At 45.0% G+C, this 13,672-nt stretch overlaps 1 protein-coding gene across 1 annotated transcript in view; it reads left to right on the top strand.

Annotated features, from left to right (window-relative positions):
* Window positions 1-12,577, top strand: part of EXT1 (exostosin glycosyltransferase 1) — a 163,255-nt gene extending 150,678 nt beyond the window's left edge. The window contains exons 6-11 of the mRNA XM_084507495.1: window positions 985-1,103; window positions 1,813-1,908; window positions 4,659-4,748; window positions 8,390-8,550; window positions 9,510-9,681; window positions 12,112-12,577. Of these exons, the coding sequence (XP_084363621.1) occupies window positions 985-1,103; window positions 1,813-1,908; window positions 4,659-4,748; window positions 8,390-8,550; window positions 9,510-9,681; window positions 12,112-12,297 (824 nt within the window). The 3' untranslated portion in view covers window positions 12,298-12,577. The remainder of the gene's footprint in view (window positions 1-984; window positions 1,104-1,812; window positions 1,909-4,658; window positions 4,749-8,389; window positions 8,551-9,509; window positions 9,682-12,111) is intronic.
* The last annotated feature ends 1,095 nt before the right edge of the window (window positions 12,578-13,672 follow it).

Raw genomic sequence — 13,672 nt, 5'->3', positions numbered from 1 at the left:
AGTGGTAATTTACCCATGCACTTGTAAATGGAGCCCAGAGTTGGTACGGATTTATTCTCCGTACTCTGTGTCCTCTCATGGATCCTGCTAGAAGGAATGCAAAGGCCTTACGAACGTGGCTTTTTCCCAAAGCAGATCTTAAGTGATGAGTTCTGCAGGGGAATGTGCCTGCAGCCTGAAATTATCCTGCTGATGACACTTGCTTCCACTTTTGGCTCAGCCTGTGCCATCCCACTTGTGTGTATCTGTACTGCCCACCTGCTAAAAATTCGCTGTTACCGTGCTTTTGGTAATCTCCAAAAGGAGAAGAAGGTTTCTGTGGGAATTTTGATGAAAAATGACTCTGACCCCACACAGATGAATGTAGATAAGACTGAGAGCAGTAATTAAGGGCAGAAGTAGGATCTGTTATTTCAGGCAGGGAAGGCAGGCACAGCAAGACAAAAATGTCAGAATTGGAAGGGAAGGATGCAAACTGAATTATCAGGTCAGAAAGTAATTGAAGACGTATGTGGATGGGGATTTATCCAGAAAGAGCAAATATCTGACAGAGGCTGCGATGGAAGTGTGGAAACTGAACACGCCTCTGGAAATCGTGGATGCATCTAGAAAACGCCACGTATCCAGAGCCAGGCAGCAAAACCAGGCAGAGCCAGTGTCAGGAAAGAAATTTGGCTGAACAAACTAGGTATTATCTGTGGGCAAACTGGAAGGAAAAAAGAGATTGAAGGACATTTGTGGAAATAGTGAGAAAAGGCAGTAATTGTGTTGGAGTGAGGGTTTTCAGGGGGCATGGGAGTTAAAAGGAAGTGTGATCTCCTTAGAAGTGTCTGGGACTTAGTATCCAAGACTGAAGGAGATGACCTAAGAAAAAAAAAGCCAAGGTTTGCATTAAACATAGATTATCCTTCCACCTCCAAGTCCTTTAACCTGTACTAAATGGGGCAATTTTGTCTTTACTGAGTACATCTCTCTCCGCTTCAGGTCTGAAGCCTCTCCCCACGTTCACTGCCGTTATCCATGCAGTAACTCCCCTGGTTTCCCAGTCTCAACCTGTGCTGAAACTCCTGGTTGCTGTAGCCAAGTCCCAGTACTGTGCGAAGGTAAGGAAGGAGCGCTGTCTGGCTGTCAGTCACATCTGAGACAGAACTGCTGTCCCGGGAGTGAGGAGGCTGTTGACTCCAGCTCTTCTCACTCTAGTTCCAACCCCTGTTTCAGTTCTCGTGTTTCTTTTCTCTGAGATTCCTGGTGTCTGTGACCTGCGTGCACAGGAAACAGAAATTCTGAGTATAATGCGAGTGGAATAGAGACAATAATTAAACCCCTTTGTTTCATGAGACAGGTAGAACAAAGCCTGCACTTTAAATATCTGAGCCGTGTATGCTGCAAATTGCAAAAGGATGTCTGTGCCTCAAGAGCCCCTGCGTGATCTTCCTTCCTCCTGCTGTGGCTCCTAGGCTTACAGTGCCGGGATTTTGGCTTGCCTAAAAGAAACCCTGGGGAGTTCCGCAGGAGCACCCTCTTGCAGTGGAGAGCCACAAGTGTTTTAGCCTTCAATGACGTCCGTGTGACCTGGCCTAGACAGAGACTTCCTGAGTTCCTGTCCAGCCTACATTTGTTTAGGAGGATGTGTACAGTCAGGATGGGTGAAATTACTGTAGGAAGTGTTATTTTTATGCAGATTTATATCATTCTTCTTGATTTGGAAAGCCCAGATATGAATTCAGCATTGCTGTCTGGAGATCTGAGTCTGTAGGGCTTGGACTGCATTGCCACAAAGGAGTCTGACCGTGGTCCAACATTCTCTTCCAGATCATTGTCTTATGGAATTGTGATAAACCCCTCCCAGCCAAACACCGCTGGCCTGCCACTTCTGTGCCTGTCATAGTCATTGAAGGAGAGAGCAAGGTAAGTGGAGAGGAGCACCATAAAAGATTGCATGTATTCTCCGGTGGGACCAGAATTTGTTTTTCGAGCTGCTTCGGTGAAAGCTTTGTAGTTCGCAGCTGTGTGACAGCTCCTCTCTGTTCCTCGTTCCTCTGCACCAGCTCGGTCACCGATTCGTGTTTCATGCACAAGGCCCGTGCTCCCAGAAGCCATCAGCATGGCAATTAATGCCGTGAGATTCACAGGTGGGGCCCTGCTTTGAAATGTGCTCCCAAGAGTAGGCAGCGCTGCCCCCTTCTTTGGAGATCTCTGTCTCTGCGGGGACATGAAAGCAGCGATGCAGCTGATTACTGAGTCTGAGCAGTCAGAGGCAAGGCTTGGGGATCAGCTGCACACCCAAACGCAGAGGAAGAGATGAGAGTGGGTAGTGCCAAGCCACTGTTCAGAAAGTGCCTTCTCCATGGCCTTGTAGCAGACTGCTGCCAGCGATGGGACCCCACCATAAAACAAAGGAAGGGACGAGGGGCGCTTGCGTGGGAACAAAACCACTGCATCGTCTCCTGCTGTGCAGCACGCTTGTTTGTTCGTGCTTCCCCAAAGCTGAAACAGGCAGCACCCAGATGAGAGGAGAGGCTTCTGTTAAATCCGTGCAGAAGCAGACGATTCCTTTCCAAAGTCAGGCCTGAGAGAAGCGGGGCTTCTTGTTCCACGGCTGTGACTGAGACACATCTGGGCTGGCCCCTCGGCGATCTGTATCGTTTGGCTCTCGAGCTCTGCCTTTGCAAAGAGAACTTCTAGCTGCTTGGGCTGCGCGGTCCTGTTTTGAATTTATGGTCCTGTCCTTGGTCTTGTACCCCAGTCACCTGAACAAAGGGAAAGCGAGGGCCCTGCAAAGTTGGCAGCTGAAGGCTTATGCCTTAGCTAGCCATGTAAACAGTATCAGGAGAGTCGCTGCAGGGCCAAGAAAGGCTGTCTGTAGTGATTTCTGAGTCTTTTGAACATTGCAGAGCTGTTTTTTTTTCTTTTTGGAGAGCTTGCAGAGGTGAGATAGAGGAGAAAACCTCTGACCAGTTCTACAGGATTTGTAGAAATTGGCCCAGGCACTGTTTAGATTACAAATGAGTCTCCTGAGTACACAAAGGTGTGTTTGTAGTGGACAGTCTCATCTCTCTAATATCCCAATATATGCCAAATGGCTTCTTGCGCAGAAAAGCTGCTTGTTTGGACAAAGCTAGCAGAGCCAGAGCAGTCCAACTCAAAGGCTGTGCAAAGGAGCTGCTTTTTCAGCTCCAGACCTAACTGAAGCATCCTGGCAGGCGCAGTCACTCTGGCCAGGGGCTCTCAAAGGCCTGCCTTAATCAAACCTCCCGCTCCTACCCTTGAAATCATGGTATGTTATCGCAGGCATTCTGCAACAGGGAGCTTTAGCTGTGAAAGGAAAATCCATGGGTAATCCTGACTGTTTCACTGTGTCTTCCACCGTCTGTAATAGAGCTAGGGTGAGGAGCTTGGTCTCCTGACTGCTGCTTGCTTGGCTTTGCTTCTGCATAAGCAAATCAAAGCTGTCAACACCTGCCAGATCTCCTCTCCCTCACAGCCACGGCGTTCCTGGGCAGAGGCCCATCGCAGCGATGAAGGGATGCTCTCCAGACAGACGCTGTGAACCTCCTGAGTATGGGGACAGAGCTTTCTCTCAGTCATGGCATAGGTTTAGGGACTTGCCTCTGAACAGGTTGCAAGGGGTGCAGAAATGATCATGTCCATTACGAGCTACATGAAAAACTTCTCCATGTCCTTGTTTCCAGACAGTGATCTCCCCTAGCCGGGCCCGATTTTTGTAGTGATTTCTTCAGGTAATGAGTTTGAAAAGAAGTCTATTAACTAGACAGGCTATTTTTCCTAGCAATTGAGGGAAGCAAATAGTGTCATGTCCTTATTACCACTCATCAGTTCTCCAAAGGTGCTAATTAGTCTGGTAAAGAAACCATATGGATTCTCATCTCATCTCGGCAACATCTCTTGCTGTTACCTTTTTGATCCCACTTTTCTATTTCTTATTGCCTCGAGAGCTGTCCTGCCATAGTTTTTAAAAGCCTATTCTGCATTTAGATTTTATATGTATATATTGTGGCACTGAAGAATGCGATTTTTAAAAACGCCACAGTATCAATGTAATTCTTGATGCAGAGGAAGCTCAACTGGTACTCGTGTTCCTTAGCGTGTTCTCCTTTTCTGATGGAAACATCGCACCATTTGGCAGCAGCTCCCTGCTGAAGCAGCAGCAGCGCACAGAGATGGAGCTGTACCACTTGACAGGGGTACAGTCCTGGCAGTGTAACATCCTTCACACTCAGCCTGGGCTCCTCAGTTCCCAGCTGTGTCGCTTTAGGAGTGCTGCAAAGTCCCTGTCAGGGCTTCGTTGTCTGTGATCCTCACACCCACGGGAGGGCAGAGGGAGCACGTCCTGCCTCAGGAAGCTGTAGGTCCATCTAATTCTCAGCGTGGACCATTACAGTTTGTCACATAAGGAAGGCAGCCTGCCCCAAAGGGAGAGATCTGTTCAGAAATTACTCCTCAAGCAGAAGGTGTAAGCTGACTGCTGGAGTGATGGAAGTGACAGTCTTTCCCTCCTGAACTAAGTAGTCCTTTCTATCAGACAGACATGCGATGTGCCCAAGACAAAAGGAAATCAGAGTGAGGAATGAGATAGAGTATTTCCATGGAAATGACTCCTTTAAATGATTTTTTTTTCCTCCCTTGGATGCCCACAGGTTATGAGCAGTCGCTTCCTACCCTACGACAACATAGGGACAGATGCAGTGCTAAGCCTGGATGAGGACACCGTGCTTTCAACCACTGAGGTAAGGGTCTCTGTCATCCCGAGCAGCTCCCGGGCTCATCTTGAGCACAGCGGACAGGCTCTTCCCTTGGCCTTGCCAGTTACCAAGTGCTGTAAGGTTTCCCTCAATACTCTTCGGATTTTATGTGTCATGCTTGTTTCAGAAACCCTGCCACTGCCTACCATCAGAAGAGCTTTTCACCCTGGTTAATTGGCTCATCATTAGCATATGGTTCTTCCGTTCTTTATTATTTTAGTAACATAGCTGCAGGCGGGTGTAGGCAGCCAAAAGCAGTCAGCTTCAGTGCTCTGTTCTCACTTTCCTGATGAGGGTAGCGTTCCTTCCCCCTGTATTACCAGTAGGGTGTAGGTGGGGAAAGTAGGGGTGTCAGCAGCAGGGAACTGCTGTCGCTCCAAAACAGTGTCACCACCCTAATGCAGGATTTCACTGAGGAGTGCTCTCTCACTGACTGTTCTGTCACCCCAGAAAGTTGGGAGATCTTTGCTAGTTCAGTTGTTGCAGTGTTTGTGCCAAGAGCAAGATAGCACTAAGAAAGAAAAATACTGTAGAAAACCAATTTTTACAACTGGGATGAGTATTGATTTCTGGAGCCTCTTCCTGAGAACCACGGGAGCAACCGATGACAGTTTATATAGAGTGCAATATTTGGGAAATGCATTATTAATGATGGCCAGGGAATAGCCTGAAAAGTTCGATTTTCTTTTGTTTTCCCCGTTTTTTCCTCCATGGCCGCGGCCATTCCTTTCTCCCCACTTCACCTTTATGAAACTGCATTCTTTGTTGGTGGTGTGGACTTTTCACTGATGCAGTTACTGCTTGTGTGTTAGTGAGGAAATGCCTAACACCAGCCACCAGTAACTGCTCTATGTACCCTAAGATGTCACTGAAATTGTTCTAAATGGATCAGATTGCAGCTGCTGTTCTCCCAATTATGGTTTTGTTGGGCTGTGGTTAAACTGCTCCAGAAGGAGCCTTGGCAGCCCTCTCCTGCTTTACAAATGGCATTGAACCTGTGTGATACCAAGGTTACATCTTGATAGTTCCTGCTAGATGAGGAAGAATACAGCTGCTGGCAAATCATGTGCAAAGCCCTGCACAGCCAAAAAAACCCAAACCAAAAAAAAAAAAAGGCATTTGTCGTAGGGCTGGAGTTCCTAATAGGTTGTTGCCCAGGATGAAGGGTCCTGTCTCGGCTGCCCTGAGGGCTGCGGTAAGACCTGTCAGTCTGCACTGAGGTGGAAGTGACAGCAATCCAACCTGCGGATTCCGTGAGGATTTGGGGCTGTGTTTTGTTTTGCCTGGTATTTGTCATCATCCAAGCTTTGTAGTCACTCAGGCTTTTGGAATGTATGTGAAATAAATAGTGTTTGGGTTCGACTTGGCCTTGTTTTACACTCAACATCCTGAAATGCAAACATTTGTTCTCGTATCAAACAACGTATGCATTTCTTTGGGAATTCTTCCCTTGTGTGAGCAGCTTGCTGCCCATACTGCATGTGTGCGTGATGGTTTTGGCTCTGTGAGCCTCACACCCCTGTGCTGCAGAGAGATTCAGCTGGCCACCTCTCTCCTGCCACTTTGCCATGCCTCAGCCAGGATGCTGGGGTCAGCGGCTCTCTTTGGTGGCTCTCCGTGAAGAACTGGGGCCTTTCTACTTCCTCATTTCCTTCACCATGCAGCTTACACAAAGAAACAGCCTGTTTCAAACACAAACATGAAACTGGTATGAAACTTCCCCTGAAACCGGCTGCTCATGGGTGGTCGTCGTGGCAAAGCTTCAGGGACCAGAAGAGGCAATTTAGCAACATGGTCAAACACGGGCATGTTCCTGTTGGGAGGAGCAGGCACCAGACACATCTTCTGCTCTGTCCACTTCTTGTGCAGTAAGGATTTCCTATTCACAGCAGCATGGCAGGCAGCCGCTCCTGTGAGAGGACCTGTGTCATGTGCACAGAGGGATGTTTGTGTGGGAAGTAATTAGAAATCAGCATGAGTTAGAAACGATACGGGGATTTAAGAGAGTGGCAGCCAGGCTGGCTTTTCCTGCTGATCAGCTGTGTGGTAATGCTACTAAAAATTACACAGGATAAAGAATAGTGATTTTTTTTTCTCTGTTAGGGTGATTGCTTTATTGTGTTTCGCCGGTACAAGGACAGATACTTGAATGCACAAGCGAGGACACTGGGTGTTGCCGCTTTATTATTTATTTAAGTTTGAGGTTCTCAAACATCTCGAAAGAAAACAGATGGCAGGCTTTATGGGAAAGGCCTTCACAGGAAAAAAAAAAAACTTTTAGCTTTTTCATGTGGTATTGATTTGGATGAGATCAGAACTATCACAACGGTAACTGGTTTGTGCGCATTGTCTTTCTCGTTGGCCTCAGATTCCTTGAAACAACTTGAAAGAAAATAGCTAGTCCCTAACTTTGTGTTCCAGTACATGTGTGACTCTTCTGTTTCATAAAAATGCTTGTAAATGAGAGAAGTCTGACAGTAATCACACAAAATGTGACTCTTCTCATAGCAACTCTTCTTTATCTAACCCCTACACCCTTGACTTTGGCTCTGTTCTTGGAAGGTTTTCCAAGCATTTTTGAGCAAGGTTTTAGGTCCCTCTGGTATCGAGAGAGAACTTTGTATGCAATGCAGAAACAAATGTCTCTTTTTCTTGGTTTTGACTGGGACAGTTAGGATTGCCTTTAACTATTAAAAATTTCAGTCTAGCTTAAGCTCTAAGGACTGCCAACCAACTTTACTGTAATAAAAACCTTTCTATATGTATTTTTACCAAACTCATTTCAAACCAAATTCTGATTAGCCTCCTGCAAACTACCCCAATCATCCCTTTCCTCGTATCACCAGTATTTGTTTGGTGGGATCCTGGCGCAGCAATCTCATATCACTCCTATCATAAAAGAAAAATAATACATAAATAAATAGGTGTAAGAAACTCTATTGTCAGCATTTAACATCTTGTGACTCATATAGTATCATTCATTTCTTTAAAGTGCAAGCTCCTAAAGCTGTTTAGTTCCATGGAATCTATCTTCCCCCTTATTAAGCTATACGTTTAACCTTCTTGGTCACACAGTCTTAAAAGTATCACCTGCATGTAACTTAGTGCCTCAGAACAGATGGAAAATAAAAGAGGAATCCACACTGCTTGCTTGTTTTAACCTCGCTGAGCTACCCCTGTAACTTTAAGGTGCTTGACTCCCAATTTTCCACGCTTTGTGTTGACAGTACTGAAATGGTAGCGAAGTGAAATGCATGAATATGTGCAAAAGGTTCAGTTTCCCACATGGCTATGACCACTCTATATTGCATCTAAGTATAAATGCGTGCACCTACACCTATTCTTTCTGTAACTTGAAAAGGTTTGATATGTAAAGGGCAAGCTTGAAAATGTTAATGTAATGCTGTGATGCTCTAGACTCCCTTTAACAGGAACCATTAAAATGTGCATAATTATAGGGCAAAATGTCAAGCAGTCAGTTTAATTTACTGATGAATACATAGAATTAATGTTTTGCAACAGTTCCAAGATGCTGAATTATGAATTAGTGGCAAGGTAATATTTTGTTTTGTTGACATTTGTTGAAACAGTTTTGGTATTCATTTGGCCTATGCCTCTGTCTGCAGGTGGATTTTGCCTTTACAGTTTGGCAGAGTTTTCCAGAGAGGATCGTAGGGTACCCTGCTCGCAGTCACTTCTGGGACAACACTAAGGAGAGGTGGGGCTATACCTCCAAGTGGACTAATGACTATTCCATGGTATTGACAGGAGCTGCTATTTACCACAAGTAAGCATCCAAAGCATCTGCTGTCCTCCTTCTGCATGAAACAAAGTTGGGGGAGAGGGGGATGAAGAACACTCTTCCGGGGAGGGGAAAAATTGAAAGATAATAAATGGGTCTACTTTTTATGGGGTAATAATTTAAGTTCTTGGTTTAGCTCTGGGGATCTGGTAATCATTATTGCGCTTGTTGGGTCTCTTTGAAGTCACTTGTATTTTGAGGCAGTCGGACTGCTCTTTTTAACATCAGGAATTACACACTTCAAAGAGTTCCCGAATTCATTAAGCGGCTCGGCTGAATGGCCTGTAGCATAGCAGAAAGGAGGTTACTTCCAGACCAGCTCTGGGTATGTGTTGGCTGACAGCTGCAGTCTGCAAAGTTTTCTGGCTACTCTAAAAATGTAGCACAGTGGACACATCACAGATCAGCATACTGGGGAAAACCCCTGTTGTTAGAACTTCCTCAGACCAAAGGCCTCTCTAGATTTTAGGAGAAGGGTATCATATTCTGCAGTACCTAATCCACATCCCAGCAAAGAAGACCGTAGGGGATGTTACAGGCCCAAAGGAGAATAATTTGAACACTGAGGACAGTAGCAGGCTAATTTAACAGAATTCCTTCTGACTGAACAGTTTTGAAAGAAATAGAGGATAGATGCATCAGTATTGGCTATCCCAATAGAGCAAGGAGAGTGCTCTCTTTACTACTTTTCATTATCTTAACACTTAGGTCTGCATTATTTCTTTTAACACTTAAATATATATATATATATATTGTTTTGCTATTAGTGCTGTTTACTGTTTTGATGATATACTGATTAGTTTTCCCTTCTTGTTGGAGGATGAGACAAGAAGAAGGGATCTGGTGTATCCAGAGTTGAGACAAAATTTCTCTCAGCTGAGACAGAGTTCATAGTCCCTGAAAGCCCAATGACTTGTCTTAATAACCCTGCTGTTGCTTTCCAGATATTATCACTACCTGTACACTCATTACCTGCCTGCCAGCCTAAAGAATATGGTGGACCAACTGGCCAATTGTGAGGACATTCTAATGAATTTTTTGGTGTCAGCTGTGACAAAATTGCCTCCAATCAAAGTAACACAGAAAAAACAGTATAAGGAGACCATGATGGGACAGGTATGTATCCACAGCATGTTTTAGCTGTTGAGATGTATTGACAATATAACATTTTGAATTTCAAATCAGGCTTACAGAATGCATAGCATTCTGTCTTTTTTTTTTTTTTTTTGCAGTTTTTAGCATGGCAGAGCTATAAGTAGACTATAGATTTGCTTATTATAATGACGGGAAGTCCAGAGGGAGAAATGGCAAACATCTACTATAGATGACAACTTCTCTTCAGAATTTCTCACACTACGTTATTCGTAGTGATCTCACAGTCACGGAACTGATGATGCTGGTGACTGAATTTTAGTTAAACTCCAGTTTTCTAATTAAAGATTCTAGACCTGACTACATGCAATGCTAGAAGCAGAATTAAATTCTCAAAAGGTTTTATGTTTTTAATTATTAATAATGAATATATAATGTACCAGGCCATCCCTATGTAAGTGTAGTCAAGTATATACTGTGATTCAGGCACTGACATTGGACTGTCACAACAGAGGCAAATCGTGATTTTTAAAGTTTTTTGTTTTTTTTTTTTTTTCCCACAAGAAACATTTTGTCCCATGATGACACCATCACTCACTAGCAGCCATGAAACGTGTGCTTTGGGGCCTCTTCCAGCTCCTGGATAAGTATTCTAGTATGGCAGAAATAGGTGTACCTTCTAGTAACAGGGATATGTGTTAACTTGGGGGCACATCTGCTCCTCCCTTGTGTGACCAAGTGATGAGAGTAATAAAAAGTCCTATAAGATATTCAAGTCCTAAACAATCTTCTATCTGTGCTGCCACAGTGTCTGTGATCAGTACTACCAGGATTACTAGGGTAAGGAGGAGAGAGGAGAAAGAAGAAGCCCTCTATTTTCCTCTCACATTTTCTCCTATTAGCATTACCTAGATCTTTGAGTGGGGAATGGGCATACCAATTTGTAGATTCCCTTATCTGTATGCCATTGCATTTTCATCTCATGTATAGGTAGTATTCAGCGGTTCAGACTCATCTGGGTACCTGGGAGACCTTACATGAGCAATATGGTGTCATCCAGAAAGTGCCTGTTGCTTCCAGTTTGAGCTTCACCTCTCCACAGGGATGTGCTTTGGCTGTTTGGCAAAGCCTGAACATTCATTTTTCTTTTTTTAGTGCGGGTGGCTCGAGTCATCCATGAACTATAACTCTCTAAAAGACAAGTTGTTCCTGCAGCTTTGGGAAATGTAATGGACTATGTTCATAATTCCTTGAAAGACAAATAAAAAATTAACATAACCTCCGTGTTGTGACAGAGATTAATAGCCATATGGAAATTCACTGCTAATGGACAGAATGTCTGCTATAATCCTCTAGCAACAAGCTTTTGCTTGCTCTTTAGTGCCTCTGTATAGTCAAGAGTCTGTAATCAATGCACATTATAAGCTACCACTTGAACTAAACTGGACAGGCCTTGGATAAAGATCAAATCTTATACAACAATCATTTGGCAGTTCCTTGATTTTATCAGTTTCCTCACATTTTAATTAGCACACTTTGAGCTTATGAGCTTGTATTTGTTTTTAAAGTGAAGTGGAAACATAAGTGCCATAGAGATGCATAAGACGTGGCATAAAACAAAATTTAGCAGTTTCACAGCATTCATAGTTTCTCGTAAGTAATAGTTCTGTTGTGTTCATACAGATAGTCCAGGCACAGAGAGAGAGCAATAACTGCTTTAAAGCTCTTAGGGCTTCTTTTCTCAGAGATGTTGATTTTCAATGGACTTTTCTAGGAATTACAGCTGCCCTCAACTTTGGAAAATTAGTCCACAGGATTTTGTATATATACAACTTGTGTTGACTTTTACCAACCTCAGTTAGAAGCCAGTTGAAATTTGTATAAATTTCCGCAAGTCTGGACTGCAAAAAATGTGGTTTTGACCTGAAAAAACTAATTTCAGTGTATTTTTCTCCTGTGGCTGCAGGCCATGGGCAGCAGCTTGACTGTAGGATGTGCACATCCAGCGGAAAATAGCAGCCATCTTTCCGTTCCTGTTGGTTTTTAATGACTTGTTCTCTCTCCTAAATAGCTTGAGGGTTTCAAAATAAAGAGAGAGAGAGAGATGGCGTGAGGTAGCATGCTGGCAGGCTCTGGGAGGCCTGCCTAGGGGCGTCATGCTCTGGGTGAGGCCAGATCACAGTTGGACTCAGGTCGCCATGCTGTGCAGCTCTCAGTGGTATTTTGAAGGCTGGCATGTCCAGCCTGCCATCGACAGCTACCACCACAGATTGGGCGTCCTTCCCTTGTCTTCAAACCCCTCACAGAGCAGACTTCATCCCCTGTGGCTGCCACCGAGCCGCGTGCTATCAAGCCCTGGTGACACCTCCCAGCATGGCATCAGCCTGGCCGTGGTGCCCGCCATTTTGCTTCCTCACAGCCGCCGCCTAACTTCTTGCTCTGCTCTCCACACAGACGTCCCGGGCCTCGCGCTGGGCTGACCCTGACCACTTCGCCCAGCGGCAGAGCTGCATGAACACTTTCGCCAGCTGGTTTGGCTATATGCCGCTGATCCACTCTCAGATGAGGCTCGACCCTGTCCTCTTTAAAGACCAGGTCTCCATCCTGAGAAAGAAGTACCGAGACATTGAACGACTCTGAGGAGCGCTGCCGAGGGGGCCGAGCCAGCCCCAGCCCCGCCTGGAGCCAGACTGTGCCACGGCATGGCCGTACCCAAAAACGGCGAGCGGCGCCCGGGTGCGCGCGGCTCCGGACTGCTTCACCCGCCTGGCAGGCTTCTGTTGCTCACGACTAGGTTGTGTACAGTTTCATTATGGAACATTAAATAATTATTTTTGAAATGATTGCTATGCAGGTTTAAACTTTTTTAATGATCAAAAAAAAAAAACTATTAAAAACAGAGTTCTTTCTTTAATCAAAATTGTGTTGGTTGTGAATATTTCAAAGCTGCCATTTCTTTCTTTCATGCGTTTGATTGTCATTGCAATTTTCATTCATTTTCCCCTGCAAAGTTAAATGCTTGAATCTCACAGGGAGGAAATGCAGCAGTTTCAGAAACAAACTGAGCACAAGCAGGACAGAAATTAAGTATTATGTTTCTCTTACTGCTGACTTTTTAATATTTTGTTTCTCCGTTTTCCGAAAACTGGAGAGCCCCCAGTGAGCGATGTGCGAGCGTAGATCCTGCTGGTGGGGGGCCCGTGTTGGAGCACACCCGGACCTGCTCTGAGCAGGGAGAGGAACAGCCCTGCTGAGAAGCAGACTGCCGGCGCTTGCTGCTTCTGGCAGCAGAGCCTCATTCCTCATGGCCCTGCCAGTGGGTGACCATGGCATGGCCAGTGTGGGGCACATGCAGCCCACCTGAGCCACTGCTGCTGCCTGGCCACAGCAGCCAAGCCTCTAGAAATAAGTTTGTGTTGAGGGCAAGAGGGATGTTGGCAAAAAAAGGAAGCATGTTAGTGCTTGCAACACAGGAATTCGGCCTGTAATGAAGTGTTTTAAACAAAATCGATCCACGGGCTTTTCTTATTTTATTTTTTTGGTGCAAATAAGTGGAGAAATTCCCTCCTGGAGTTCTGACACCTGAAGTAAAGTGCATTGTCAGATATCGGTGCTGGCAGCAGTGGGTTCTCCCAGACTTGCTTGAGGCACGGTAACTTGGGCAAGAGCCTGCCCCAAAAATACCAGCATTGCTCACGCTCCAAAATGGTTTTATCATTTCAGATGGACGTATTTTTTAAGTGAAAGTATTCCAGTTGTTTACTTCTTTGTACTGCTTTGCTTATTTATGTGCTTCTTTAAATTGAAGAATGAAAACGGAAGTGGTGATCTGGGTCAGGAAGGTGCTGTTATGGTTTGCTAAGACAATAAGCACTTTAAAAACATTTCAAAATCTCACATTTTTATGAGGTGCGTTGGGGTGTCCTGTAACAATAGGCACCCTAAGAGCTCTTCTGGAGTCACAGCAAGAGGGCGTAGCATCATGCTCACACACTACAGACCAGTAAGCCTTTCT

Source organism: Aythya ferina (genome assembly GCF_964211825.1).
Source record: "Aythya ferina genome assembly, chromosome: 2".
Classification (NCBI taxonomy): Eukaryota; Metazoa; Chordata; class Aves; order Anseriformes; family Anatidae; genus Aythya; species Aythya ferina.
This window is presented reverse-complemented; position numbering and strand designations above follow the sequence as displayed.